The sequence below is a fragment of the Lonchura striata genome, chromosome 1, assembly GCF_046129695.1.
Source record: "Lonchura striata isolate bLonStr1 chromosome 1, bLonStr1.mat, whole genome shotgun sequence".
In the NCBI taxonomy this organism is placed as follows: Eukaryota; Metazoa; Chordata; class Aves; order Passeriformes; family Estrildidae; genus Lonchura; species Lonchura striata.
The window spans coordinates 31,796,235-31,824,130 of NC_134603.1; the positions used below are offsets into that span (position 1 = coordinate 31,796,235).

Here is a 27,896-nt window from a genome sequence, read left to right on the forward strand (position 1 = left end):
CCAGCTTTTGATGGATGAAACAAAAAGAACCAAGAATTTACACATTGGATTTTAATAGCTTTTGTGATGATAAGTCTAAGCATTTTAAAAATGCCTTTTCTTCCTCCCTCTGTTCCCCCTTGTCCTCATGACACAGGCTCCTTTTTATTTAAAAATATCTGGGTTTTGTTTTCAAATGTAGTTTTTACAGCTTGCGAGGAAGAATAATCATTCAGGAACAAAGAACTACTCTTTTTCTGACTGCAGCATGGTTCCTTCCATGGAAAAAAAAACCTGGCCAATTGACAATCATTCCTCTGAAATTTTCTGTGGATATCTCCTTTTGTCACAGTTCAGATTTTTCTACTTGGCCAGAGGCACATAACAAAACATACCCTGAACACTAATTCTGATGAAGAATTCCACCTCTCAACACCAAAAGACAGGCTCCTATCCATATGGGTGGATACATCAAGAGATTTCAAGTACATAATGGAGCACTGGTGTAAAGCACATGCACTTGTATAAATATATTAAAATGGAATTTAAATTCAGTTTAGATCTGTCCTTTACTGTCTCCCTGAAAACTTGTCTTCTTCAGGGTACAAGTGGAAAAAGGAAACCACGAGAGATGTCTCAAAAGAACGTCAATTGTAAATATTGATAATTTTACTTATTTATTTAAATGCATAGATGTTACAAAATAAATCAAAATGGTGTACAGTTTCATAGCATTAAAAGTTGAAACAGGGATACAAATTTATATCTCAGGTATAATATACATATATATATAATGTCATATGACAACACAAAAGAAATTATACATTGGTAAGTTCACTGCAACACCTGTTAGACAACAAGCTTTCTTCTCCAAAAAACCAGATACAACCCCACCCACACAATTATCAAAAAAACCTGAACAAGAAAAATGAAAATATATAGGGGGGGGAGGGGGAAGAGCATTTCACTCTATAAACACTGAACATTTTTTTCACATGGGTTCAGATTAAAAAAGCACAGAAATATACTTATTTTCTAATCCCCAGCATCTTTAAGCCTCAGATAAATCTTTCCTTGTTGCATATGGAAAAAAGCATCTGTAGATGGTTTGCTTCTTAAATGAACCCTGCCTTTAAGCACCATTTTAATTACATTAGAACGCTCTACATGAAACAAAGCTGTTTAACTCCTAAGAACTATTGATTTCAACATTACCATTCACTCTTAAGGAAGAATTTTATTACTTTAAACATCACATCTAAGACACTTCCTGACTTACAGAATGGTCTATTGAAGCTGTAGAGAGTTAGCAGCAATGATGAACAGCCAGTGATTTGAATGACAATTGCTGTTGTGAGCTAAACATATAACCTGAGAGATATTCCCTCTCTTTCCTGCTGGCCAACATAACCCTAAGTATAATTTATATGCACTTTCAGTATGAGGGATTTTGAAGAATTTACAATCTTATTACTCAATGATAACACGCCAAACTCTTCTTCCACTCTGAATTTTGTCTTTTGGCAGGAGCTAATGAATTGCAACCATTTCAGTCTGGATATCTCACAGATCACACTCAGGGGAACTCTACAGAATGTGGATAACAGTCAAAAATTTCTATCTGCTCCACTGACTTGTGTGAATTTAAAAATGCATTGCCCTGTAATTCTTTTATAACTTACCCTGAGGGTAAGTTGGGAAATGAAAGCTAAGCCAGAAGAAATGATTGAAATTACCAATAGAAATCAATTTATTTTATCATTTCTTGAATTAACCAGATAGGCTGTTGCCCATCTGTTGAATCAATCAGATGGGAAATTGTTATTTTTTCTTAATTTTTTTTCAACTATTTTCTATTGAAAGAAAACAGTTTGAGAAGGTTATTGCTATTTCAGGCTTCTATTGATAGAATTTCAACATTTTTCTTGCAAATTTAAACAAAAAGGTTTGTGCAATTTGAGATCATCAGACCAATTACGTATCATCTGAGAACTAGAGCATACAAATTTTCAATTCTGCTAGTTTTAAAAAGCACTACAAAAATTTTGTGTGCTTGGATTCCAAGATCATCTCATCCGAGAGAAGGAAAGTAAGAGTCTTTTCTTGAAAACTTACCAATAATGGGCAGATTGCAACAGTAATTCAGGTCTTTAAGATTTTATTAGGGATCATCATAATTTAGTATCTGAGTAATGAGGCTTCCCACACACTGGTTTTTAAGAACTATATCTGACTTAACCCTTCTAAAAATTCTTCTGACATCTGAATAACTCTGGTTTACATCATATTCATAAAACTCTCTATGTTAGGTAGTCACCAGCTAATAAAACTGTAATTGAGTTCTGTACTTACAAATCATGTAAAACTAAGAAATGGAAGAGTTGTGCACTGCACCTCTTTTCTCAAAGGAAACAGACAAAGTCATGTGTCTCTAAAATCAAGGCCAAAATCTTTAGATTTGCATTTGTTTTCAAAACATCCTAGAACCTCTTGGATTCCTGTGTAATGAGTAGTGGCATTCTTAACCACAAGAGGGCATCCATGCTTTCAACCCGATCCTCAGGGAGAATGTATAAACATATTTATCTATCACCTATCATATACCTTTCCACCTACCTACAGATACAGATATGGATATAGACACAGATATATTTCTTTCCTTGCAGTCGCAGTACTTTTGCTCTGGAAGGCTTTCTCTTTCAAAGGGGGATGACATACAAAGTCTAATTTCACTGTTCACAAAGCTCTCATGGAATCCAATTTTTCATTCCTGCAGAAGTTATATTAAAACTCCTCTGGTTTTCACTAAGACTTGATCAAACTCATCTCAAATTCAGAGGGAAAAAAAACCTGATCTCAAAGAATAGATACCAAGGATAAGTGTGCAAGGTCAAGCCCAAATTTTCTGAAGTAATTTATTTTTCAGAGAGATGATCTGGAATCACTAAAACTTGCTCAGCATCAATCTGAAGTCATGACTCTGAGAGGTCTTACTCTCCCTGTAATTTGTTCCACAGGCACTTGCCTGTTGTGAGGAGGGGAGGGTACTGTTTGTTTTGGTTTTGAACTGGAATACATTTTCCTCTCTGATGCACATAAAACTTTTATTAGAGCCTGAAACAACCATAAAAAGGAACTCTGAAAGCAAATATGACCTAGTGGCAATTTATATGTTTAGCTGAAAAAGATCTCACAAACACTGGAGTGTATGTGGTAATATTTCCACAAAACATAATCTGTAACTTAAGCACCAGAACACAGAGGTTAGCACCAAAAGGTATCAATGGCTACCCCATCACCTTAAATGTTTAAATGAGGCAAAAAGTCACAAGCAGATATTATTATAAACAGCTGCACTCAATAATTAATTACATCAATTTCATTACATAATTTTAGTCTTATTCCTCTCACAGTATTTTGACAAAAAATAATTTTTTCCTTATTTTAGCTTGTGCACACTTCTAAAATTTTATATTTAGAACAGAAGTCTGAGCTAATTTCTTTGTCTTTAAAGGCACACCCCTCTGCTGAGAAGAAATTAGTACTTCAAGGCCATCAGATTAGCAGCTGGAGGTGGTTTGCCTCAGCATGGCCTTGAACTCATCAAGCTCAGCATGTATTAAAGCTACCAAAGACATGTGAAGTCTTCTGGATGTTTCAGTGGTTTGTTTTTTTTTTTTTTGTAGTAGCACTTGGTGTCAGGTAGTCAGTCAGGAAGCACTGGCAATCAAAATAGAGCTTTACTGGCACTGTCATTACCTGGCCCAAGAGCAAAAAGATAATAGAAACTGGGGCAATTCAAATAGGCAATACAGAAAGGCCTTCCACTTTAAAGTGGAAATTTCATGTGGCAACCAAATGTCTGATGACCTATAATCCTCTATGTTAAATGAAAAAATATTCAGCAAATGCTTGAGTGCTTGTGGCTAGTTTTATCAGGAGCTGCTCGTATGAAATAGCTTATTTCCAGATCATATTTTGCTGCTGTCAATGACAGTGTGATTACAATAGTTAATTCCTAGCACCATTATGGGATGTTGTGAAAAAACCTGCATACCTATTTGTTAAAAGCAAAGTTTTCTATATTCACAGAAAACAAAATATTCCACAAAATCAAGGTATTTGTAGCAACTTAAAAAGTAACAGATGCGATAATATATATACCCGTGATAATAATTTCAGCTGAACTACAGAATTATAAATTAATTTACAATGTCTAGTTCTGTTTGGAAAGTGTACCATACAACATACAAGTTGCAAGTTTCAAAGTGCATAGTCATTTATTGTTAGACCTACTGTTGTAGGCTTCATGGCTTAACCTGAACTTTTTCTTATGCTCTGCTTCCTATTTGTATTTCAAAAATAAAAATACTGAAAATGGGTAGATGCACTGCTTTAACCTCTATAGCAGATTTCTTATGCAGAACAAAAATGCATTTTTCACCTGCATCATTGACAAAAACTGTGCTGGCTGAGGGGCTAGTCACCCACTAAGTAGTTTTGTCTCACTTTTACTTCAGTGTGTACTCAGATAATGCAAAGAGGTTGTCTTTTGCTCCCAAAACAGGACTGGCTTTTACTCTGTCAAAGTATTTGACTGATTGAGTACTGTTCAAGTCCACACTCCTTTGAAAACAAAAGGAAAAATGTTTATAATGTACCTGTTAGGATAAAAGTTAGTAGAATATTACAGTTATCCTTCTACAACATAGACACATCTAAAGGCCTGTCTAGTTCTTGTCCTGTCAGATACAGAAGTGTCACTAACCAGATATATCTGAAGAGCCATAGGTCAGCTGCTGATGTTCTCTGAGGGATCAGAGTGCAGAGAGGGGCTGCTACATTCCATACACTATACAGGCTGTTCTTCAGATACCCTAAAAAAACTGAATTAGTGACTTAAAGATACATACATATATGGCTCTAGTGAAATTATCCTCTGTTGTTCCACTTGCTCTACTCAGTATTGCTTTTCAAAGTTCATAAATTTCAGAGGTCTAAATGTAGCAGGGCATGCAGATTAAACACCTATATTTAAAGTGGAGTATATTCTGCCCTGTAACGTAAAGCCAAAATTCAAGGTTATTTCAACGACCTAGTAACAGTGGCAGACATTTGATCTCTTCATTTTAATAATCTGTTTTTCAAGGACAGTACCTGTATAATATTTTGGTTTCAATGTTTCTATTAGCTACCCATAGGGCATCTAGGTTTTGGCAGAAAGTTTTTGGCAGATTTGGTTTTTAATGATGCACACAGATATTTTCAGGAAACAGTGCAATATATTTTTAATGGACACTGGCAATTGCTTTAGAAATTTGAATTTTTTGCAACAAATCTATATAATTTTTAAAGATCCCTAAAGTCTTTTATTTACAAATCTTCCTACCTGTGTTTACGTCTGATCCCTCCTGATTCTCAACTGAATTTCAGTCAGAGGGACAACATATATACTGGTAAACCTATAGTGTAAAAAACATTATGCATGTCATGTATTGACAGATATTGCTTTGTAGCAATATATTTCTTCCTGTAAAAGAATAAATATACTCCTTCTAAGCACCATTATAGAGCTATACTGTGTTCAGAAATACAGGAAGGTAGAATCAAGCTGTGCTGTTATACCAGTATTTTTACAGTGATGTAGCCTTCTATCTAGATACGACTTTATGCACGTGGGTTAACAGCCACTGCATCTTATCTGTGTGATTCCTCATCCTCTTCAATATTCCTGTCTGCACACAGACATGTGATAGCAGCAGCCATGTGCTGAACTCTTGAAACATCATAAATTAATTGATGCTGTGCATGAGGTAGGTAATATCCTGCAGTTTCTCTTGCACATATGTTTTCCTCTGCTCAGTGTCCCGCTGACATTGCAGGTGGAAGCACAGGTGTAAACAGGAGGAACCACTGGGAGTGTGAGGACAATTTGTTCCTTTGCATGTCACACTCTATTTTTAAAGCACAGTATTAAACAATGACCCCTCTCTTTCTAGAGCTATTGTTTTTAAAAGGAAGTAACATTCTATCTTCTGATGTGCTTTTAATATAATCTAATCTTCAGGAAGCTATACTTGCTAAGATTAAAATGGGTTTGTTCTCCTTTAACAAAATGTTAATCTAAAAGGGATAATGTGAGTCTTAAATCCCAAATTATACTGTACTTTGAAAGCTAATTATACAAAAGCATACAAAAAGAAAATATCAGAGTATTATTACAATATCTCTCTATATATAATATGTGCAAAATTCAATACAAAAGATTCTTGTTACTCATCTGTGGGTTTTCTTTAAAATAATGTTAACCTTAACTTATTTAAACCAGTATAAGTAGTTTGATGTTACTCCTGGGAAACAAAGATTGTCGATGCAAGAACCTCCATAGCTTGGAGGACAAGCTGAACATGGGACTCCAACTTTGTATGGTGCTTCTCCAATCCAATTCCCCCTGAAAATAAAAAATGAAAAAGAATGCTTAATAATTTCAGAGTGGAAGAAAAAAAATCATTAACCATACTTGTTTTCAGTGATTAAGGTTAATATCTCCACTGATATCGCATAAATGCTCTGTTAGTAAACACATGACATTAGTTTACTTCTGCAGTTTACTGATAAACATTGATCTAGCAATTCCCAAGAAAGAGCAGGAAAATGATCATGTGAATCCAGGCCAGTAATATCTATGCAACACCCTTTAGTATCAGTGGTGAAGTCCCAGTCTTCTTGCTTTTGCTACAACCAAGTGATTTTTGGTTCTCTGATCCCATGACAAAGTATTTCTTACTGGAGATCTATATTTATGAAAAATAGCAAAATAAGCAGTGATGCAAGGTTTTCCTTGAGTACGTTTTTCTCTGGCAATTATCTTAAAAGTTAGTGCTTGGAAGATGGATAAACAAACTGAGTGAAACCTTACTCTTAGGTTGCACCAGCCTAGGTTCACATTGTGAATCTCTGAGGCTGAATTCATTATTAGAGAAAAAGGAAGATAAGAAACTATTAAAAGCAACTGGACTGGGTCATTTCCAGAGGTCTCACAGATGAAAATGAGAGGAGAAGGAGGGCTCCTGTTTGGTGAAGAGAGGTGTGCAATAGACTCTCCAGGGAAAGGGGTACAAAGTCTGGAGAGTGATCATATGAAAAAAGGTAACTCTGAAACATCTAGGAACATCTGAAAAACACATCCAGACTTTTAGGGGTTTATATAAACCACAGACTTTTAGAGAATCATGTAACACTCATGATGTAGGCAGAAAGTTAAAATTAGATTTTTATTTAAATGTTATGTCTCACAGAGCAGAGAAGTTTCCTTTAGTTTGCATGTGACGTGGAATAGCAGTGAGTAATGCAATTATTTATGAAATATTTTGTCACTCCCCACCTCCCAGCCAGTAACATTGGATCAAAAGCCCTGGTCTGGGTTGTGCCTTGGAAGAAAGTAGGAACCTCAAATAATTTGCTCATTCCTACTTCTCTTCCAAATGAGTACAGCAGACTAAGTGCTCAGGAAATATATTTAGTCTGATAACAGATATGGAAATTCAGAGTTTGCTGAAAACTGTTTTCTGATTCATTTTCTATGCAACACATGGCAGATTTGTGTGAGACCACTAAATAATCTGGGGCCTTTCTAAACTGCAATTATCCTCCTTAACTTTAGGGGGTTTTCACTCATTTCAGAAGGATAAATATTTTTCCGTGTTACAGCATGCGATCAGTGAAAATATCTGGAGTTCTAAATCCTAAATCTTTGCCAAAATCCAATCTTAATAACTCAGACTGGGGCTGTGATATTCACTCCTTTCCTTTTTAGAGATGTTTCTGATGTGCTTGTTGCTCAGAAGGACAGACTTTACTGAGTGGCAAAGAGACTTCTGCATGTGTGCCCAAGGACTCTAAGCCCAATGTCCTTAACCCAATTAAATTTAGCAATACAACCTTAATCCAGGGAAGACCACTCAAGATAATTTTTGTGACCCTGCAAGAAGTAGATGTGGAATCATGATTCTACTTCCTGTGACTGAAAGGTCCACTCAGTATCTCACACAGAGAAAGAGCTTGCAACTTCAAGCTTTAGTTTGCTGTTCGAGAAACTTTTAGATTCAGAAAATACAAAATGTCATAATTCATTGCTAACTGATACACAAATACTAAATTAGTTTCCAAAAATGCCTAATGTATAAATCCATTTTATTCTTATATATAAAAATAAGTATTCCAGAAAGTTTTTTTTTTTGTTTGTTTTATTTTTTAAATTAGTATACATTAAAAATTATCTTAGAATCTTTGATTTCATCTTGTCCATGTTGTGGAGCTGTAAGTCAGAGTCTTTGCCTAATCTTTGCTCCCTCACATTAATTTCTTGCCATTCTTTTCCAGTAAATATTAAAGACAAAAGGACAGAGAAGTCTCCTTGATTTCCAAAGGTGGTTTTTTCCCCAAGTAAATTTTCTTACGAAATCCTATCTCTTTTTCAGTTGCAAAACCTTTAAAAATTCTTTTTACTCATGTAACAACTACAGTAATGACATATTCTTGCATATTCTTTACCACAAATGGACCTGTGCCACCAAGAGTTTATGGAAAACATGCTCAGTTAATTATACTCAGGTTCCTATACAGAACTATGTCTTTGCCTAATACACAGGCAGAGCAAGCAGCCACTTACACTGTGTGGCTTTTGCAACAGTGGTGCAAACCAGACCGCAAATTGAAGCTCTCTCAGAGCCACACTTTACTGACTCATTCTGCACCCAAAGGCAAGCTTGGGATGATGTCTAGGAAATGCTGGCAGAAAATTAATTTCTGCATTTCAACCAAACACAAAACTCTGCAAGTTATGAGATACACAGCCACCTATGGGTGTCTGTGAGCTGTATTTTAACAGACCCTAATATGGAAGGCAAGATGAGGTAGGTTTGCACACATGGAGTTTGGGCTGATGGACTCTATATGGAAGCAATGCTACAGATTATGTAGCATGGTCATAAGCAAAGGTATCCTGTGGGCAACATGTACCAAAGAATGAATCACAGAATAGTTTGGGTTGGAAGGAACCTTAACGACAAACTATTTCCAACCCCATTGTCACAGGCAGGGAACCTCTCACTAGACCAGGCTACTCAGAACCCCATCTTGTCTGGTCTTGAATACCTCCAGTGATGGGGAGTCCACAACTTCTCTGGGTAAACTGTTCCAGTGCCTCACCATCCTCACAGTAAAGGATTTCTTCCTAATGTCTGATCTAAACCTACCCATCTTAAGCTAAGGCCATTCCCTCTTGTCCTATCAATAGATGTCCTTGTGAAAATTCCCTCTCGAGCTTTCTTGTACGACCCCTTTAGGTACTGGTAGGTTGATACAAGGTCTCTCTGGAGCCTTCTGCTTTCCAGGCCAAACAGCCCCAGCTCTCAGCCTGCCTTCATAAGTCAGGTATTCCAGCCCTGATCAACTTGGTGGCTCTCCTCTGGACCTGCTCTAATAGGTTTTCTGTTTTTTTAAACATGTCTTTCTTGTGCTAAAGACCTCAGAACTGGATGCAGCTCTCTAGGATAGAGAGCCCAGTAGAGGAGAAGAATCACCTGCTGGGCATATCTCTTTTGATACCCAGGATACCTCTGGCTTTCTGGGCTGCAAGCATGCCCTGATGAATCATATTGAGCTTTTCATCTACAAGCAACCACAAGTCCTTCTCCTCAGAGCTGTTATCAATTTGTTCTCTACCCAGCCTGCACCTGTGCTTGGATTAACCCAATCCAGTTTTGTTTGGCCTTACTGAATTTCACAAGATTTGCACAGGCCCACCTGTATGTAAACCAAGAGCCTGTCTGGAAACCAAGAGCCTGATCTACAGTGGGATTGCTTACCTGAGGAAGTCTAGTCCACCATGCCTATCTATAAAAGAGAGTGAGGAAATAAGGAATTCAAAGTAAAGTGAAGTCAGCACAAAGAAGGAAGAAAATTTAATAATAATAATAATAATAATAATAATAATAATAATAATAATAGTGAAACGGGTTTTTGGTTTTCTCCACACACATCAAGTTAATTCCTTTTCTTCCTTGAATACCAAAGTCATACATTTCTGTATGTTCAGATGGAAAGCTTAAACAAAGGAGCAGCCCACAGAAGAAGCACAGAGAGGTCATGCTGCAGAAAAAGGAGTAAGTAGTCCTATGAGAGGACCAAAACATGCACAAAGTATAAAAATAAACAAAAATAAAAGAGAGCAACTCACTTTGGGGCATAGTTGCACACCAAGTAAACAGCTCGCCGCCAAACAGATCCCCAGACGTTCATATTGTGGCATGTGTGGATTGCGCAGCCTATACGATTGGAAGTGGCCCAAACCATCTGAATAAATATTTATTATTGGTGAAGTCCAAATTGAAAAGGAATATACATATACATATATTTATAGATATACACATACATTTCTTTGAGAGAGAGGGGTATATACACGTCATAGGAAAGTTCAGCTTTGGACATGAGATTTTGAATAGAGGAAATTTATATAACCTGTGTGTAATGGGTGCACATGGGTCCATAACATCGCATCGGGCACCTAGGGTTGCAATCTTGAGGATAAGGGAAAGCATAATCCTTCACCTCATCATACCATGGCTTTACCAGCTGGAGAATAGATCGATACCTGGAAAGAAGTGAAAGAAAAAAGTCCTTTTAGATTTCTCCTCATATCATCAGGGTCACAGTTGTAAGCAATAATATTCTTGAGCCAAACAAACACTGACAGATATAGATATATTCTATAGATAATAGATATAAAATACTGGATGACACTTGCATCCATCAAAGATCTGGACCTCAAAGGTTGTTCAAAGTCTGAAAAAAATAATTGTTTTGTAAGGTATCCTCTTACCTTCCAGTTCTTACAGACAGGTTCTGGCCCAAAAATCTCAGAAGATAGGAAGGACCATGGTCCCAAATGCATGTAGCAGCCCAGGCCTCAGCAGATTTGGCAAGAGTTTCATCCCAAACCTGACAAAATAAAGTATCCTTAGCAGTAGAACAGAAAAAGAGCAGATGATATGATTATATTATTATAGTGCTAGAATAAAAAAAAGCAAGTACCTTAACTCACAAATGTACTATTGTGATACATCAGATCTGAAACTAAGAAGAGAACTGTGGAGCAGCCTGTACAGAATCCAGCAGGATTTGCCCTATTGATGGACAGAATTCCTGCCCCTATCATTAGAAGAAGCCAAGTATTCTGATTTCTCCCTTTTTTTATGGAAAAGTCCTTCACCAAACAGGCATTCTCATACCATTTTCCCTTCTTTGTTGATGAGATCCATGTGTGGAGAGGAGTGAAATGTTGGCTGGGACTCAGAAAGTGAAGGAGAGGAACACAGGGAAGAACATTTCAGCATAGGTATTACATACCCCACAAAACCCCAACACATTTGAAATAGGACCTCAGGAGTATCTATAGCCAGAGACAATTTGTGTGGCAGCTCTTCATATTTGAGGTCACAAGGTCAAGAAAGGGATTCCACAAAGGCAAAGACTATGGATCATTTCCAGGTACAGTATGGATTTCACTTCTTTATTCTGCACAGGAGCTGGCTTTGTTCACTGCCTGATATAAAAAAGATAACAGCTCTGTAAGAACAGACAATTTGACTTCTTAAGCCTTCCAATGTTTGGTACATGACAAGTGAACTTAAACACTGCTTCCTTTATATGCTTAGCCTGCTCAATTACATGCTTGATTTGTAACTCTGCTGTTTTTTCCACAGCAAAAGAGGTTTGTCTCAGAAATAATGGAGATGTTGGCAACAAAACCTAATGCACCATTGGAACTCCTGATAAAGAATATCTCACTGACACATTACAAGTGCACACAAATCCTAGTATATCTTAGTGTTTAAGGGATACCCAAGTAGGCTGTAGATTCTGGAATTACATGTATATCTGAAACACCCTTCTTGGAGTGTTTAGGTGCAGAATAGTCATAGTGAATTGCAAGTAGAAAGGTAGAACAGAATGTGGTAAAATTGTTTATGCAGACCATCAGTGCTTTTAAACACAAACACAAACTCATATATCTTGAGTGGTTATGAAATAGATTATGCTCTCGGAGGCATGAAATAAGAGGCGAAGTCAGAAATTAACTTATCAAAGGATAAAGTGGCCCACATCACAAATATTTTCTGTACTATGAGCTCATAATGATTTCTAACATTGAATTCAGTTTTAATTTCACAAACCTGAAGAGTGAAAAGACTGATCACTGACTAGGACAATAATTCATGACCTGACTCTAGTACTTTGTGAAATTTGTCTTAGCGAGAAGGACAGAATTTAACATATTATGAAACTGCTAGACCATTGAACCAAGCTTTTGCACATATGGAGTGGATAAGGTACCTCCTCGGTTAAAGGTGAAGCACAATAGAGACTAGTAAGAGTCCTTAACCTAAATAATTTTCCATTCAAGTAGAATCACCTTAGGGATGTTAAAATGGGTGGTGCTTAAAGAAAAGAAGGTTAATTTTACACCCATTCATAAAATTTTCCAAGACAAAGACAAAGCAAATTGCTAGTACAAGGACAAAAGACAGAAGACTTAAGAAGAAGCATGCTACAAAGGAATACTCTTCAGCTCTGAAAAATTATGGGAGGTTCTTGGAGGAGCTAGAGATAAAAAATCCAAAAGCCAGGATATTCTCTAGGGCCCAAGGCGAAGAAAACTGTGTGTGCATAAACATTTCTTCTGCTTTGTATCTCTGCCATTTAGTTTACTAGCTGCATGTGGCCAGTATATAAAAACCCCTTTATAATCCCTGTGGTACAGCAGTGGTCCCAAAAAGAGGGCTTAAAGAGCAGGTACAAAATAAAAGAGTGGCTGGGGAGTGTGCCTGAGAGACTGGGGCCACAGCCGGCGTTTGGAGCCTGCCCGGGCCCAGGGGAGCAGAGGAGCTCGCGGATCCAGCGCGTGGGTCCAAACACAGCTGCCTGGTGTGCATCCACAAGGAGCTGCTCTGCCAGGACTGTGACACCCCATAAACACCCTCCTGTGCTGGGATTAATCACACTTCTGGCACCAGTGCTCCTGCCAGGAGGCTGAACATGAGGTTTGCGTGCTTGCTCCCAAGTGCCCTGTCTGCACTCCCACAGTAATCCAAACGTGCGCTGTATTCGCACAAAGAGCGCCAACATCCTGACTTCCACCCAGAACATTTTTGTCTGCTGAACGGCCTCACAAAATAGCATGTTAGGTGTTTGCAAGAAATGTGAAGAATGGACTAGGTTTACACTATTAACACTCTCTAAACAAGGCACAGTCCCTGCCTTGGGCAGCAAGGGCACTTCTAGTTCATTTATCTTACTCCTCAGCTTCATTTCTGGTTATCAAGAATCATCTGCAGCACCGGATTGGTAAAGTTTTGAGGTGTTGTTTCCAACTCAGTTAAAATGTTTCGAGTTTGTCAAGTATAGTACACTCTGCTTTCCATTATCTGTTCACTCTTAATCCCTCTCTGGACAGATCAAATTTTTGGCAAACATAAAAAAAATAGGAACAAAGAGAACAAGAACTTATGACTAAGGAGTAAACGGGAGGGGAGCATATGCAGCTTCTTTAAATTTCCTCCATTCTTTCATTAGCAGACTGGTGAAAAGCCTTATAGAGTCCCCTACTGCTATGTAAACCACTTGTATTTCATGGGAGAAGTTGATTGCCTCACCTCAATTTTTTTTTTTTTTTTTGCTTCATTTTTTCAGATGAAAAGGTGGTCTCAGTCCTTCCAGGACTAGCTCTAGATAATCACCAGAAGAGCAGAATACAAAAGGAGACCTTATAGAGTCTTTCAGCACCTGAAGTGAGCCTACAAAACAGCTGGAAAGAGACTTTTTGCACTGGAATCAAGAGACAGGACAAGAAGGCTTAAAGCTGAAGGAAGATAGGTTTAGATTAGATATTAGGAAGAAATTCTTTAATGTGAGGGTGGTGAGGCACTGGAACAGGTTGCCCAGAGAAGTTGTGTATGCCCCATCCCTGGAAGTGTTCATGGCCAAGCTGCATGGAGCTGTGAGCAAACTGGTTGAGTGGAAAGTGTCCCTGCCCATGGCAGGAGGGTTGGAACTGGAGGATCTTTAAGATCCTGTCCAACCCAAACCATCCTATGATCCTGTAAAAAGGCAAACAACTAATATAGGCTGAAGGTGAAAAATATTATCTCATAATGACCCAAAATATTATAAGAGACTGTGAAATTAGTTCAATCTTTCAAAAAAAATTCTGATCCTGAGTCTACAGTTGTACTAATTTTTATCACAGTTCAGTCCCCTGTTTTGGGCATGTAAAAGAACAGAGCAAAGACATTTAGATTTTGAAGCCATGTGGTTTCATTACATGTACATAAATAAATTGCATATCAAGAAATTCAAATATATCCTAAAAAGAGAAACTGAAGTAATTTGAAAGTGAGAGGGACAGTTTCTCTACAAGGACAGAAATTAAAAACCTCAAGACAATTAGCAAAGAATTTAAAAGAAACAGAGTGATAAATAAAATTACAAACTGAAATATGGGCAATCCAGTGTTCCTATTAAACACATCCGATAAAGCTCTCTGTCATGAACACAAAATTGTAAAAGAGAAACAGGAGAAAGATTTCCATACTCAGTGGGTTCTAAGATCTAAGAAGGTGACTCATACTGAAGTGCTGATCATGCAAACTCCCAGTGCCAAACTATGATCATCCACTCCCTGGGGACAGCTAATCTTCATTTACTAGGTTGCAAGTAGATGAGGAAGAAGTCGCCTTCTATCCAGTATAAAGATGCCCCCCAAACTCCAGATCACTGCTTTGGTCCAGCATGGAAACCTTCCCACTTCTCAGCTGGGTCTAACTGAGCCACAATAGAGTTAAAGCCTGTCACCACACTTCCACTGATAACTTGAACATCCTTTGGCCAATTTATTTTTCTTTCTTGAGCCAAAGATATTTTCCTAGAAAGCTCCCTGACTGTGAACTCTGTGCTGTTCCCTGCAAAACAACACTTCCAAACTACATCTCACTTGAAAATTGCCAAGAGGTCTGAACACAAGGAACAGGACACTGTTTCTACATGGGGAGTTTCAACACCTGAAACCACTTCATGAGGCAGCTCTGGGGTGCTCTCTGCACTCACACAGCATGTGAGAGTTGCTGAGAGTTAGCACTAAAATCTTAGCATTAATAAAGTCAGCAGGAATTTTTCCAGTGAGCCAGAATTTCACCCTAGATTTTGGTTTTTTCCCCTCTGTAAACAAATAGTAAAATATTTAATCCCCAAAATGTGTAATAAGCAATAGAGTGTACAACAAAGTATCTTTCATGTTGAATGTAATTTCTTGAAGTGCAAAAAGTGGGCTTCCTTCACTAAGAAAAGCCTTTTAATATTGTGGTTCACAGTTCCCTCATACATTTCCTTTTTATAGCTGTTTCTACAGCTGCCTGTCAGTTGTTCTTAGATAATTTCCATGTAAAAAGGATGAAGTTGTCTTTTTGTGCTTGGTTGGAACAGAAGGTCCTGTAAGAACTATGTTCTTAACATAGTAAGAACTATGCTCTTAGGTATTAAAACAATGGTGAAGCTGAATAAACATTCTGATGATGAAAAAGAAAAGAAGTAACTACAATATTACAATGATCTGTCCTTGTTGAAAAATAATTGGCTGTTCCCTTCCTACTTTGATACCTACCTAATTTGAGAAATTGTGTACATAACAGTTTTGAACTATAACTTGAATTTAGAAACATGGTTCTGCTCATTTTCATTGCAGGCAGAATTGCAGTCCTCTATCATTTAAATGGAGCAGTTTTTTCTTGACACTGCTCAAAAAATGTCTTAGGAGACAAACCTAATCACACAAATGGCAATGACCTCTCCTCATCTCTGCAAGTACTCTGAAATTACTATTAAAGGCAACAGCAAGAATTGTGATCTAAATGCAAAGGCAACAGAATGCAAAGCCATACACTGTATTAGTTATCTTCCCCTTCTGTGTGGATATCTGTGGGTATACTGGATGTTTATAGATGGACTTAAATTTACAGTCCTCATTGTCACAAGAAAAAAAGAAAAAAATGTGGTAAGTAGGAATGCTTCTTCCCTGACAGTGCCAGCAGACAGACTGTGAGATAGAAGATGTGAGATAATTGTGGAATCCATAGATACGTTTTTACCTGGTAGCCTAAGGACTGTGCTAATGATCATTGTAAAACACTCAAGCAATCCAAACCTGTGTTTTCATTCTTCTTTTGCCATCATCATCTTTAATCCTTCCTGGCTCATTTTTTATTGCCAGTAACTGGGAAGCTCTCCTTACTTGCAAAAGAGCGCAAGACAACCTCAGCAGAGCGTTGCTCTGGATATTAAATATCAACAGCAGCCCTCAGTACCTCACTATTACTGATTGGTCTGTTTGTTGGGGTTTTTTTAAATGACATATCAGCTAAGATAATACTATGCATATTTCCTAATAGTAAAACCTTAAGCAAAACATACACATCCTGGTCACTCACTGCCTTCCTAGGAACTCCCTGAGTCAGGGCTGCTGCCCATAGTGCCAGGACAGCTGAGGTGTGACCAGACCCTCAGCTGGCTGCCACCAACTGTACAGCTGAAGTGACAAACACAGGGTAGAGATGTGAACACAAATGCAGAGCAAACAGGTTAAGTTCACTCCCTTCTGTAACTTTTTTACACAAGTGCAGTTGTATGAAGAGATGGCAAATTAAATACTGGGATATGCAATTTGAAGAAAGTTGCATGGCAATACTGCTACATTTTGAAGCAATAAAAAGTGGCAATTTTTTTTCTAGTCTTGGCATCTTATTTTTCATTTATATATGTTTACTGTGGATTCCTATTAGTGATATTCAGATCGCTATTTCACACAAACGGATCTACGGCAATTCTTAGGCATCTCAGATGGATGACCAGTATGACCTTCTTTTAGCAATGATCAGTTAAAAAATTAGCCTTTCCATGTCAAACATATTATTTTACTCTCCAGTAGCCCCCTGCTTCTCTTTGTTTGCCTAGCTGAAGATCAAAAGCTCTTACTTCCAGAATGGCAGCAAGCAAGAAAGAAGAAACCTTGACTCAAGCAATTTCTTCCTGTGATAAAAACACTGTGAAGCCAAGGGATGAAATCCAACATGTCCAGTCCATCTGTGCAGCTGCATTCCACAGCTGCTCGTGCAAGTCCCAGAGAGGATTAGCAGAGGTACCCTGGAACACATAGGTCCTGTCCTCAAGGGTCACTCAGCCTTGCACCACTCACCTGCACGTACGGCAACTGTCTCACATCCCACAGCAGCGCGCAGGGCACGCAGGAGTCCTTCGCTCCCCTTCTCTTTCATATAGTCAGACCTGTAGCATTTTCAAGTTTAGAAACTTTCTGTAGGACCTCCCACCACGTCCACTACCCCAAATCTGGCAGAAAGCTTAATAAAACAACCCAACAGCCCTTCTGCCTGCATGCTTTTACAGAATGACTGACAGAGCCTTGTCTTTTTGCTCCCACTTTTTTCAATACATACTGTGTGATGAAAACATATGAGCTCATTGGAACTTACAGAGAGATGTGGCAAACTTTATATATTTACTTAGGCTCTGAGATCATTTGGACTTTGGACTCTCTCTCTCTCTCTAAGAACATGTTTTTGTTTTTTTTTATCTCAACAGCCACCTGTTAGAAATTTTTGTATGTATATTGTAATTGGTGCCTACCACACATGCAGGTACTTTCTCACATGCATTAGGTAATAATTAGAAAGTTTACACAGAAAATTTCCAGTCTACCCTCTAGAGAAAAACATCTTGAATATCTTGAAAATAAACAGAGGGTTAATACATCAAGCTGCTTGTCCAACAATCCACTGCAACTCAAAGTAAAGCTGTGCAATGTTTTATAGTAAATTTACTCTCATATATCCAAACCTCCAAACATCTGAGTCACACTTCTGAAGGGCTCAGTATTCGAAGGTCTGGCTTAATCCAGGCATCACCAGACATATTCCCAAGAAACCTCACTGCCAGAAATACTTTTCTTATGAAAATTCAAGTCTGTGTTTTACAAAGAAGTTTATATTCCTGGGTGTCTATGTGGTGCAAACAAAGTGCTATCATTTGAGGCTTTACCACTTGTAGTAGTCAATTTTCTTTATTCTAAAAGTTGTCTGCATTTCCTTTCATATTTGGCATCAGGCTTTTAGACAACAAGAAATAAAGAAAATTGGTATGCTGTCAGATTTAATAACAATAAGCTTCTCTGATATGCTATTCTTTGTTTAGCTTTTGGAACTGTCAAATATGACAGCTATATATCTTAAAATATTCAGTGCTTTCCTAACCTGCTGCAAGGCAGATTTTAATTGGCAACAGCTTATCTCAGAACTGATAACAAAAAGGACCAAACTCTAGCTCCATGTCACAACTGGTCAGAAATCTGCAAAGGCACGTGTCTGACCTCTATCATTTTAAATATGATCAGAACAAATTGCATTTTCTTAGAAACACAAAATGTGAATGAAAATGGTTTTTTCTGTGGTGTTTCATTCTCTTATATACAGAAAAAATCTACATTTCCCTTTTCCTTGTTATTAACCACTGAAGCTTTCCATCAAAAGAAAAAATGTTCTTAATTTCTTTAAAAGTTTTCAAAGAAAATACATTTTATAAGTAGCTCTAGGTGAAAGATACGACAGCATGACATGAAAGAAAACACATAGAAGCTCCCTCTTTCTGCAGAATAAAGAATAAGAAAAATAGTTCTTTATTCTCAGAAAAAGAAAGCTCAAGTTAAGATTCTTTCTCTTGATACAGACTAACAGATATCACTGTTATGACAGATAGCTGTGCAAAACCAGTTAATTCTCAGTTTCATTTAAACAGACCTCAAACCCCATCCCAGGGCACCTGCAGATGCATTTATACATAGAGGAGCCTGAGCTGAAGACAGGAATCGGTGCACAAAAAGCAATCAAGGGGCTATCCTGGGGCTTCCATTTTTTCCTGCCTCTAGGATATACATTTTCACAGACCTGTGATAGACTATTTATCTTTTCAGGTAGAGAAAGGGGACAAAAACGTTGAGAGGTTTAAGGTTACTATCATCTCCATTCATGTATGAAACAAAGTACTGTGTACTTTGGATTGAGATTCTTGTGAAAAATGCCCTGTCTCTGTTTTTAGCCAAGAAGTTCAAGAGGTGCCACATTTAATAATAAAGGAATGTCTAATTCTGAGGCCTCTAGGCAGGCTGCTTTCTATCTGAGACTTTACTAAGTTGTTTTTTATTTGTTTAAACTCCTAGAAGGCTTTCTGCTAATACTAAATTTAAATAATGTAAATATTCTTTTCTGAAACACCATCAAGATGGATGTTTTAAAATTGTTATGCATAAAACATTGGAACAGAGTTGCAATACCAATTCAAGTTTAACACTGTCATTCTTTTCCACAAAATTTATCAATACCAACATTTTTGGGGAAGTTCTTCAGATTATTCAAGGAGTGCTTTCCAGGAAGGGTCTTTTCCATTCAACTCTTGAACAGGTCTTCTATCATTCACTCTGAACATAACAGATGGCTTTTGTACTTCTTATTAGTAACTTTCTCTTGGATTTGACCCTAGATGAACACCAGTTACTGAGACTGAACAGGCTTTTCTAGCTTTCTGTCAATGAAACTGCAGGAAAAATGGGCAACACCCTACATGTCAGTGATAGCTAAGTGGTTCAGTGCTGCATTATTGACACTGGTGCACTAGGAAATACCTGCTCACCTGTGAGACAAAAAAGATCTAGGTAAGTCTATTATGCAGAGAGTAAGCTCCATTTATTCCTGCTTTCTCTCCGTCAGTTGACATGCTGTGCCTCCACTGCAGAAAAAGCCTGAGTTTCTGTTGCTGTGGAACAACAGCTTCCTTTCCAGGCTGTGATGCAGACAGACACCATTAACTGTAACCATGTGAACCACATCAGTTCCCTCCATATTATTTTAATTTCCTGAGAGGATCACTATTCCAGAATGCATTTGTCTATGATCTTCAGACATTCCTGGTGCTGGGTTATGGTACCAGGCAGAAGAAACATACTTAATTAAACAGAAAATCAAGTGGTAGGAGACAGAAACTGGAACTAGCGGACCCATTCCACCATTATACTGCTTCTCATTTGTTCTTACCTCACTCATGAATTCCCAGCATAGAGCAAGCTAAAAGCCATGGCAGACTAGGACAGGGGGTCCACAGTGGAGAAGCTCCAAGTATCTTCAGCTCTCATGAGCCAGAAGACTGAAGTGGACCATATTTGCATTTATTTTGCTCTCTGGCATGATAAAAAGCAACTTTGTACCCTGACTCATGATCTGGTTACTTTATTTCAAACTTCACTGTGTATACAGGATTTAAGGGAACAGGGCTACTGAATGGAAAAAGTATGCTGCCAGTAAATTCTACAGTAAATTCTTCATTGCATTATGGCAGTTAGACATGCACAATTAAAACAATGGGCCTAATCTTCTTTGACATCTAAGGGTCTTGTTCTCTAATTTAGCTAAGGAACTGTAAATGGAGTGCAATTGTAATTTGATACAATATGCAGAAGTATTGTAATAATATACAAATTGAGGAAAGATAATATGCATCTTAATGCCAAGAAAACTGTCAGTAAGGGTAATTTTTTGAAATGAAAAAGGATAGGAATTCTATTGGCAGTTTAAAAATACATATAAAGATTAATTATCTGAGCTTTAGAAGGAAATATTTAGGTTAGACATTTGGAAATAATTTCTATTCCTAAAGTAAAATATTTGCCAAGAGATGTGACTGAGACAGCATCACTATATGTGTTCAAGAGTAGACAAGATGAAAACCATATGTATGTAATGCAGAAGGCAGTCCTGCAACAGGCCAGGGATAAAGTACATGAATTAAGAGACTCTATCCAACTCATTAGACATAAATCTTGAAGGAACTAGCCCTGCAATCCTTACTCACAGACATGTATGATTTCAGTGGGACCATGTAAATAAGCCAGGGCAAATGACTCAAGAACAAAATGTCCTTAAAGATTTAGAATGGTCTGTAAGAAACCACAATAAAAACAGTAAAAAAAAAAAAAAAAAAAAGGTAAACAGGTTGAGAAGTTTATTTATCAGAAAATGCTATTGAATTGGAGAGAAAACCTAACTCACTCTTTCCATGTCTATACAAAAGCTTTTGGTATTAAGAAGAACTTTGAAAAACTTGAATTAGGTTGCTGGGATTTTTCTGACTGTTTTACCCATCATTTACTGCATATTCACTGAATATTTTTAAGATCACCTTGACAGCAAGAGAATTTTATCAAGACTTTCAAACTTAAAAGTGAAATAATAAGGAAGTTATTTGCATCTGTGAGCATTAACTGGGCTATATCTTGCTTCTCTGACCTGACTTTGGAAATTACCTGCAAATTTTCTGGGATGTGAAGTATCCAAATACATCACCTTGGCAAAGATAGTCATTCCTGAGTCACACAGAGCGCACATATTTCCAGCATGACATGTGGACTCCTTCACAGGACTACAGGAGCTTCTTTTTGAACACAACTACTTTTCTTCTACAACAATAAGTCCTTTCCTTTGTTTAGTCTATTATGGTCTTTTATGTGGATTTACTAGAAGTTAATATGCTGAAATTCTCCATTCTCTTCCAATTCCTGTGCCATCAGCTCATGAGAAACACAAAATAACTCCTGGGTAGCTAAACTAACTCATTTCAGGCTAGTCTGGAAATCTTTTACTACTTTGAGTTCTATAAAATGAGTCAAAGTGACAAAATTCAACCAGGGGCAGACTTTGCCAAATATAAAAGTGCTGAAAAAAAAGAATTGAAATTGCATCTGAACATCTTTGGTACATCACCAGGCTCAAGTTTATCTACAGCACTTTTTGCACTTAAAATCATCTGCCAGCTTTCTGCAAACATGTTTTTGAGTATGCAATCCTGCCCTCTTTATTATACTTCAAACATACTACTGCCAGTCTATTAATAATTATGTTGATCCATACCAGGCTAAGGACTCGTCCTTGCAGAGCCAGCTGTGAAACTACTTATGACTTATCTTTCGCTATAACTCTTCAACAAGTTATTCAGATCACCTTAGAGAAAGAAGTCTTAACTAAAACAGATTTTCCCATTTTGCATGGGAATGCCATGGAGGATCATGTTCAGTGCTCATCAAGGCCCACTTATATAAGTTACTGCTTCAGCATGCAAAGCTTTAAAGAGCATGTCTGTACATAAGCACCTGCTTGATCAGCTTTTGCACAAACTCAGTGATGTGGGATACAACGAAGACCATATAAACTTCGAAGAAACTGGCCTCGAGGGGGGATGACTGTAGGAAAGGTAAAAATAACTTTTGATCCTCATAGGAATATATATTTCATGAATGAATGTTTTAGAAGTCTAAATATAGTACCAATGCACACTAAAAGACATTTTATGAGACTCAAATTTCAGTTAGCAACATCTTGCAAATATTTACTGGCCTACCAAGTAGCTTAGATGTTCCAGAAAGGTGACACAGGTGTCTATAGTATACAATTAGCATTCAGAAAAAGGGATTTCTTTATTCACATGCTTCCACTGGACCTACAGATGTACACAATTTTCAGACTAGACAGCTGCTGGTAACTCTACACCCCACTTTTTCTGAATCATGAATTTTATGGAATCTTTCTGCTTTCTCCACAAAAAACATGCAAAGACAAGTAGATGACTTTCACCCTTCGTCAGGCCAAAAGTATAGTGTCATCTTTCTTTCCGCAGGTATGCCTTCAGCTTTTAAAGCACAAGGAAAGACTTTCTTAAAATGAAGAAGAAAAAAGTTCAAATTAAAAAAAATATTCACTAATTCTGCATTATAAGCCTGGAAGTTCTTGTTTTCTTTCATTTTCCTTCACATATACACTTACTATATTTGTACCTGCATAAAAACTTCCAGTTGAAGGCATCAGCAACTCCTGAACCAGAACCAAAAGGAGGACTGCTTTAAAATCTAACACACCAGGTGCCAATGTCCCAACAGAAAGATTTACCAAAGTGTAACTGGCACAAGACACACCAGTTTCTTTCACTGGGGACTGGTACAATGCCACCCACCATGTGTGACTCCCCAGCTGTCTGCTTTCATGGGGGGCTGCACACAACAACAGGCTGGGGCAGCACTCAGACCCACCGCTCCCAAAGAGAACTAGAACACTTCCCAGCTCTGCTTATCTGAACTTCCCCTGCCTAACCAATGTGCATTTAAAGCTGTTCTTCCAGATCTCTTATCCAAAGTCCTACAGTACATAAACCTTCTAGACAGTAAGGACAGAGAGAATAACGCCCAAGGAATGTGAAGTATCTGAAATTCCACTGAACATGTGAGAAGCAGACTGGATCAGGGAGAGGAACACATTGTGTCAAGTGGAAAAGCCCCCAAAAAGGTTGGGTGTGGAGAACTGGAATCACAAGAACCAAACCATACAACCAAACCCTGAAGGGGTTTTATTCCCACCAGGGAGGTAGAAATAAAAGCAAATGGAACTGTACAGAAGTGAGAATGTGATATAGTAATTAATGAGAAGAACAGCTCCTAAAAGAATTAGGAAAAAACAACAAAACACAATTTACTATGACAGTGAACAAAGAAAAGATGAAAAAATATATTTTTCAAGTGCTTCAAAACTGCTTAGTTTTTCTCTGTTTCAACACACTTTAAAAAGATTTCCACAATCTACTGCATCTGTAAGCAATTCCAGCTCTCTAACATGTGACATCCGTTTTAGTCATTGTTAGGGAAAATGGGATAGGCCATTTTCTTCACTACCCCAGAACTTTTCCATAGTATTCAGGAAAGGCACACACACTCTGTAAGGTCCTTTCAAGCACAAATGCACATTGTCTACTGGTAATGACAATGTGTTCATTGTCTTATTTATGAAAATAAGTCCTGAGAAACATAACATCTTTTTTATACAGCAGCAGTAACCTCATGTCCCTGTAAGATACAACAGATGCTGCGCCACACACTGAAATTATTCAGAGACCAAAGAATGGACAAAGCCAACTCTGTTATTGATAATGGTGTTTCCACTCTCAGTACAGCATACAGCACCACATCATCTTCAAGGCCTCCCTACCAAAATCCTTCTGTGTCAGAGAGGTAAGAAGTTCCAGAGATAGTGCCATGACCACAATGCAGATGGCAGAGCACACCATGTGTGATGTTGCCCACTGAGCATTGCTTGCTCTGTTGTTACATGGGACACACACAGCCTTACACAATTCTAAAAGAGAATTGGTGGCAGAGGGGTGGCTGCCACTGGGTGATACAAGCTCAAGTTGTACTCTGGATCATTACCTACAAAGCTTGAGGCGCTGATCTGAATTCTGCAGCATGAAGTCATAAAGTACTTTCAGACTGGAAAACCAAATGTAAAAGAAAGCCTTCAGTCCTTGCACTTGAGACTACTGTTCAGGCTGATGCTACCAGGATCACAGGTACATCCTATGGCTGGCTGCTACTGGCAAAAGCAATAGTAAGAAAGGCAAGGAAAATAAAAGCATGCTAGCTGCAAAGAGCATGATTTCAATCCTGATTTTTTTATCTATGTTGCAGAAAAGCTGCAGCAGAATACCCACCAATATAGATCAAATCTTGGCAGTTTAGGTATATGAGTTCAATAAAATAGATTTAATCCAGGAAGCTTGCTTTCTATTTACAAGAGTTCTTTACTGAACAGCCTAAGAACACTGCACTTACAAAACCCTTGGGAATAGGACAGGGTGCTGGCTTCACTTAAGTGAACTGCAGGAGCACATTTCTAAAACACACAAGCCAAGGAAGGGTATGGTAAGCTGCCATTCCCTCAGACATTACAACAAAGTTTATTTATACAGAATCAAAGGAAACATCAGTGGAGAGCACAGCAATGAAAATGATGACTGAGCTTGACTTCTGACCGCTCTGGCTTTTCTGTCTCTGACCTTTCCACTTAACCAGACTTCAAACTCAGCCTATGGTCTTCATCCTGCAATATTCTGAGAGGACTAGGCATTCTGAGGTGCTGCTGGGATGTGCTGAACAGATTATATGATGAAATCCAGATTTAGGTAACATCTGTGATAGAAACATGTCCACATTGGTTAGTCATTAGCTGCTACAAAGGAGGAGCTGTTATTACTGATATCCCCTTTTTATGTCAACTGATGGTGTCCTGTTTCTCAAACCTATTAATTGTATGCTGTCATATGAGAAACTGTGTCTTTAAACATTTATTATGGTGCTGACACAACTAATCTCTACTTCCAAAATAGTGTGAATAACCTAATTACAACATAAAAAAAGAAATTATTGGACAACCCATGTTTAATATTAGAGGCCCACATTATGCATGTATGCAAAGCTGGAACACAAAGTAGCTAACACTACTTTAGCCAGCAGTGCTAAAGCAGTATGAGATCACAGTGAATGTGTAACTTCTACCATATCTGCAGGAACAGATATTTCCTATAAGTATTTTCCAATAAGGAAAAAATATGTCTGCCACATACTTTTTTTAAGCACATTGAAATACTACATATTAGAGAAACATTTAAAATCAACATTCATTTGATGGAAAGATAAAGGTATTAGGTATACGCAAACAACATGCAGTAAGAAAAACATATGAACAGGAGACAATAGTGCATCAGATGAACTACTTTGCAAACAGTCTTACCATACTGCTTCCATACATAATATGTGTGAAATAAATTGGAAATGTTCATTGGATATCTTTTTGCCCACATCAGGGCAATGACTTTCAGTGCACTCCACAAAAACTATGGGGCTAATGATCAGCACTTTAAACACTTTGGTTTGCATGTGAACACATACCATTCCTCAGCTCATCAAGCAGTTAACTCACCACTTCACTTATTTCATTAGGACTACACATGGAAATGAAAATTGAACAGGTCAAGAAAGAGGTTCAGAGTTCAGTATTCAGCTTTTGCTGGCTGAAGTTAATGCAGCTTGAAAAACATAAGGACAGAACATTTTAGGAAGCAATAATAGATTTAAAAAAAACATTTAGTTAACTAAACCATTACAATTTGTTTAATAAAATCAGATCACTGATTTATAGCTTGTTTCACTCTGAAATAAACAGTTCACTTACCATATATTCCATGTTGGAAGCAGGTGGGAATACTTTGCCTCTGACTTGATTATGATAATCAAGAATGGCAATCATATCATTCTGAGAAATGTAGCGCTTCCGCCTGGCTTTGGGAATTTTTGCAGAGTCCAGATGAGCTGCCAAAGCTGTCTTGATGTCAGTGAAATTATTGTCTGACAGGAACAGGTCAGTGGAGTTGGGTAACACTAATGCACTTGTTTCACAGAGAACAGAAAATAAAAGGGAACAACTGATTGCAGCAATTACTGTCATTTTGGGGCCAAAGGAGACAGGTCACAGAGGTACTTGCTTTAAGTCAGGGCAGCAGAAAGCAAATCTGTAGAAGAGAAGATACTTAAGATGTGATTCTGTACATCTGTGTAGCAAGACAAAGTGAACAAGCAGGCTGAGACCAGAAAAATCATTCTGTCAGCTCAATCATAAAAACAAACCGGGCAGAACACGTGTTGCTGAGCAATTTTCAATAACTGTATTAAGTGATGATGGTCTTACTACGACACACCAAATGAAGTATCATTATGAAGTACATGGTCAGAACTAGTAGTATTCCTGAAATAGTGACAGTGCTATCACACCCATAAATATATAATAGTGACAGTGCTATCAGTCCATAAACCACACTATAGATCTTAAAGAGGGAGACTGCAAGAAACCTCACATCATGTTTTCCACTGAAATTAAAAATACATCCTCAGCTATGCCTGCCCCATCGGCATGGACTGTTTTGACACAATGTGGCAGAGATAAACCAGTAGGCAAAAGAAAACATATACAGCATGAAAGCAGGACATCTTAGAAATAGCATTCAAATCTTAAATTCACCAAGTGTGATGAACATTGACAAAACTGCATGCAAAGCAAACTTATGGAACTGAATGGCTTACCTCTGGATAATACCAAGAAAAAAAGAACAGAGTCTACTGTTCTCCCAGTATATATAGCACTCTCCTATGTGATGATATGAACCTTTGTGAAGAAGTGTCTCTTATTACAACCCCCCAAAGAACAAAACCGTGCTGCTTGTGAAGCTTCTGGCCAGAGTTGCTGCTGACAGCCTTTATATGTTACAGCCCGTGCGAGCCAGCCCGGGCAGTGTCCCGGCGGGTCCCGCTCAGCCCAGGCGGGCGGGAGGGGCTGCGGGAGCACACGGCAGCCATTGGGTGGCACCCCGGGGGTGGGTGCTGGGGGGACTCGGTCACACCCCCGGCTGATGCGGCACAAAGAGGCAGCGTGCAAGACCCTCTACTCGGCATTTCCTACCTCTTCTTTTTCCCCCCCCGTCGCTGGTTTTTTTTCCTCATTTCCCGAGCATCATGCTGGCTCGGGAAGCGCTGTTTCACGCAGCTCCACGAGCCCCCACGGCGCAGCGTGGAGCGCAGGGTTTGCAAACCTGAGTTGGTTGTCCCGGTCACAGGAAGCGGAACCCGTGCACCGCCGTGCCCCCGGCCCGGGCCGGCCCGACCCGTGCCAGCAGCGCGGTGTCCCGGGCCCCGCCGGGCAGCGGGCGAGCGGCAGCCCAGGCGAGCGGCCCCGCTCCATCCATCGCCGGCGCGGCAGCTGCCCGAGGGCTGGTCCCGCTCCGCTCGCCCCCTTCTCCTCCTCCCGCGCCCTCTGCCCTCCGAGGCACCGGCAGAGCTCCGGGCGGTCGTGGCTGTCCCAGAGCAGTTACCTGAA

At 38.6% G+C, this 27,896-nt stretch overlaps 1 protein-coding gene across 1 annotated transcript; it reads right to left on the bottom strand.

The window, feature by feature from the left end:
• Positions 1-2,223: 2,223 nt before the first annotated feature.
• Positions 2,224-27,263, bottom strand: PI15 (peptidase inhibitor 15). The gene is made up of 6 exons (XM_021530609.3): positions 27,107-27,263; positions 26,202-26,538; positions 10,862-10,980; positions 10,501-10,633; positions 10,220-10,335; positions 2,224-6,430 (listed from the first exon to the last, which is right to left on the bottom strand). The coding sequence occupies exons 2-6, from the start codon at positions 26,472-26,474 to the stop codon at positions 6,295-6,297; spliced, it is 777 nt and encodes a 258-aa protein (XP_021386284.1). The 5' UTR covers positions 26,475-26,538; positions 27,107-27,263; the 3' UTR covers positions 2,224-6,294.
• Positions 27,264-27,896: the final 633 nt, after the last annotated feature.

Coding starts and splice junctions, on each gene's coding strand:
- PI15 (XM_021530609.3), bottom strand. CDS start 26,474: ATGACAGTAATTGCTGCAATCAGTTGTTCCCTTTTATTTTCTGTTCTC. Junction 10,981..26,201: donor CTTCCAACATGGAATATATG/GTAAGTGAACTG, acceptor TTATTTTGTCAG/GTTTGGGATGAAACTCTTGC. Junction 10,336..10,500: donor TGTGCACCCATTACACACAG/GTTATATAAATT, acceptor ATATTTATTCAG/ATGGTTTGGGCCACTTCCAA.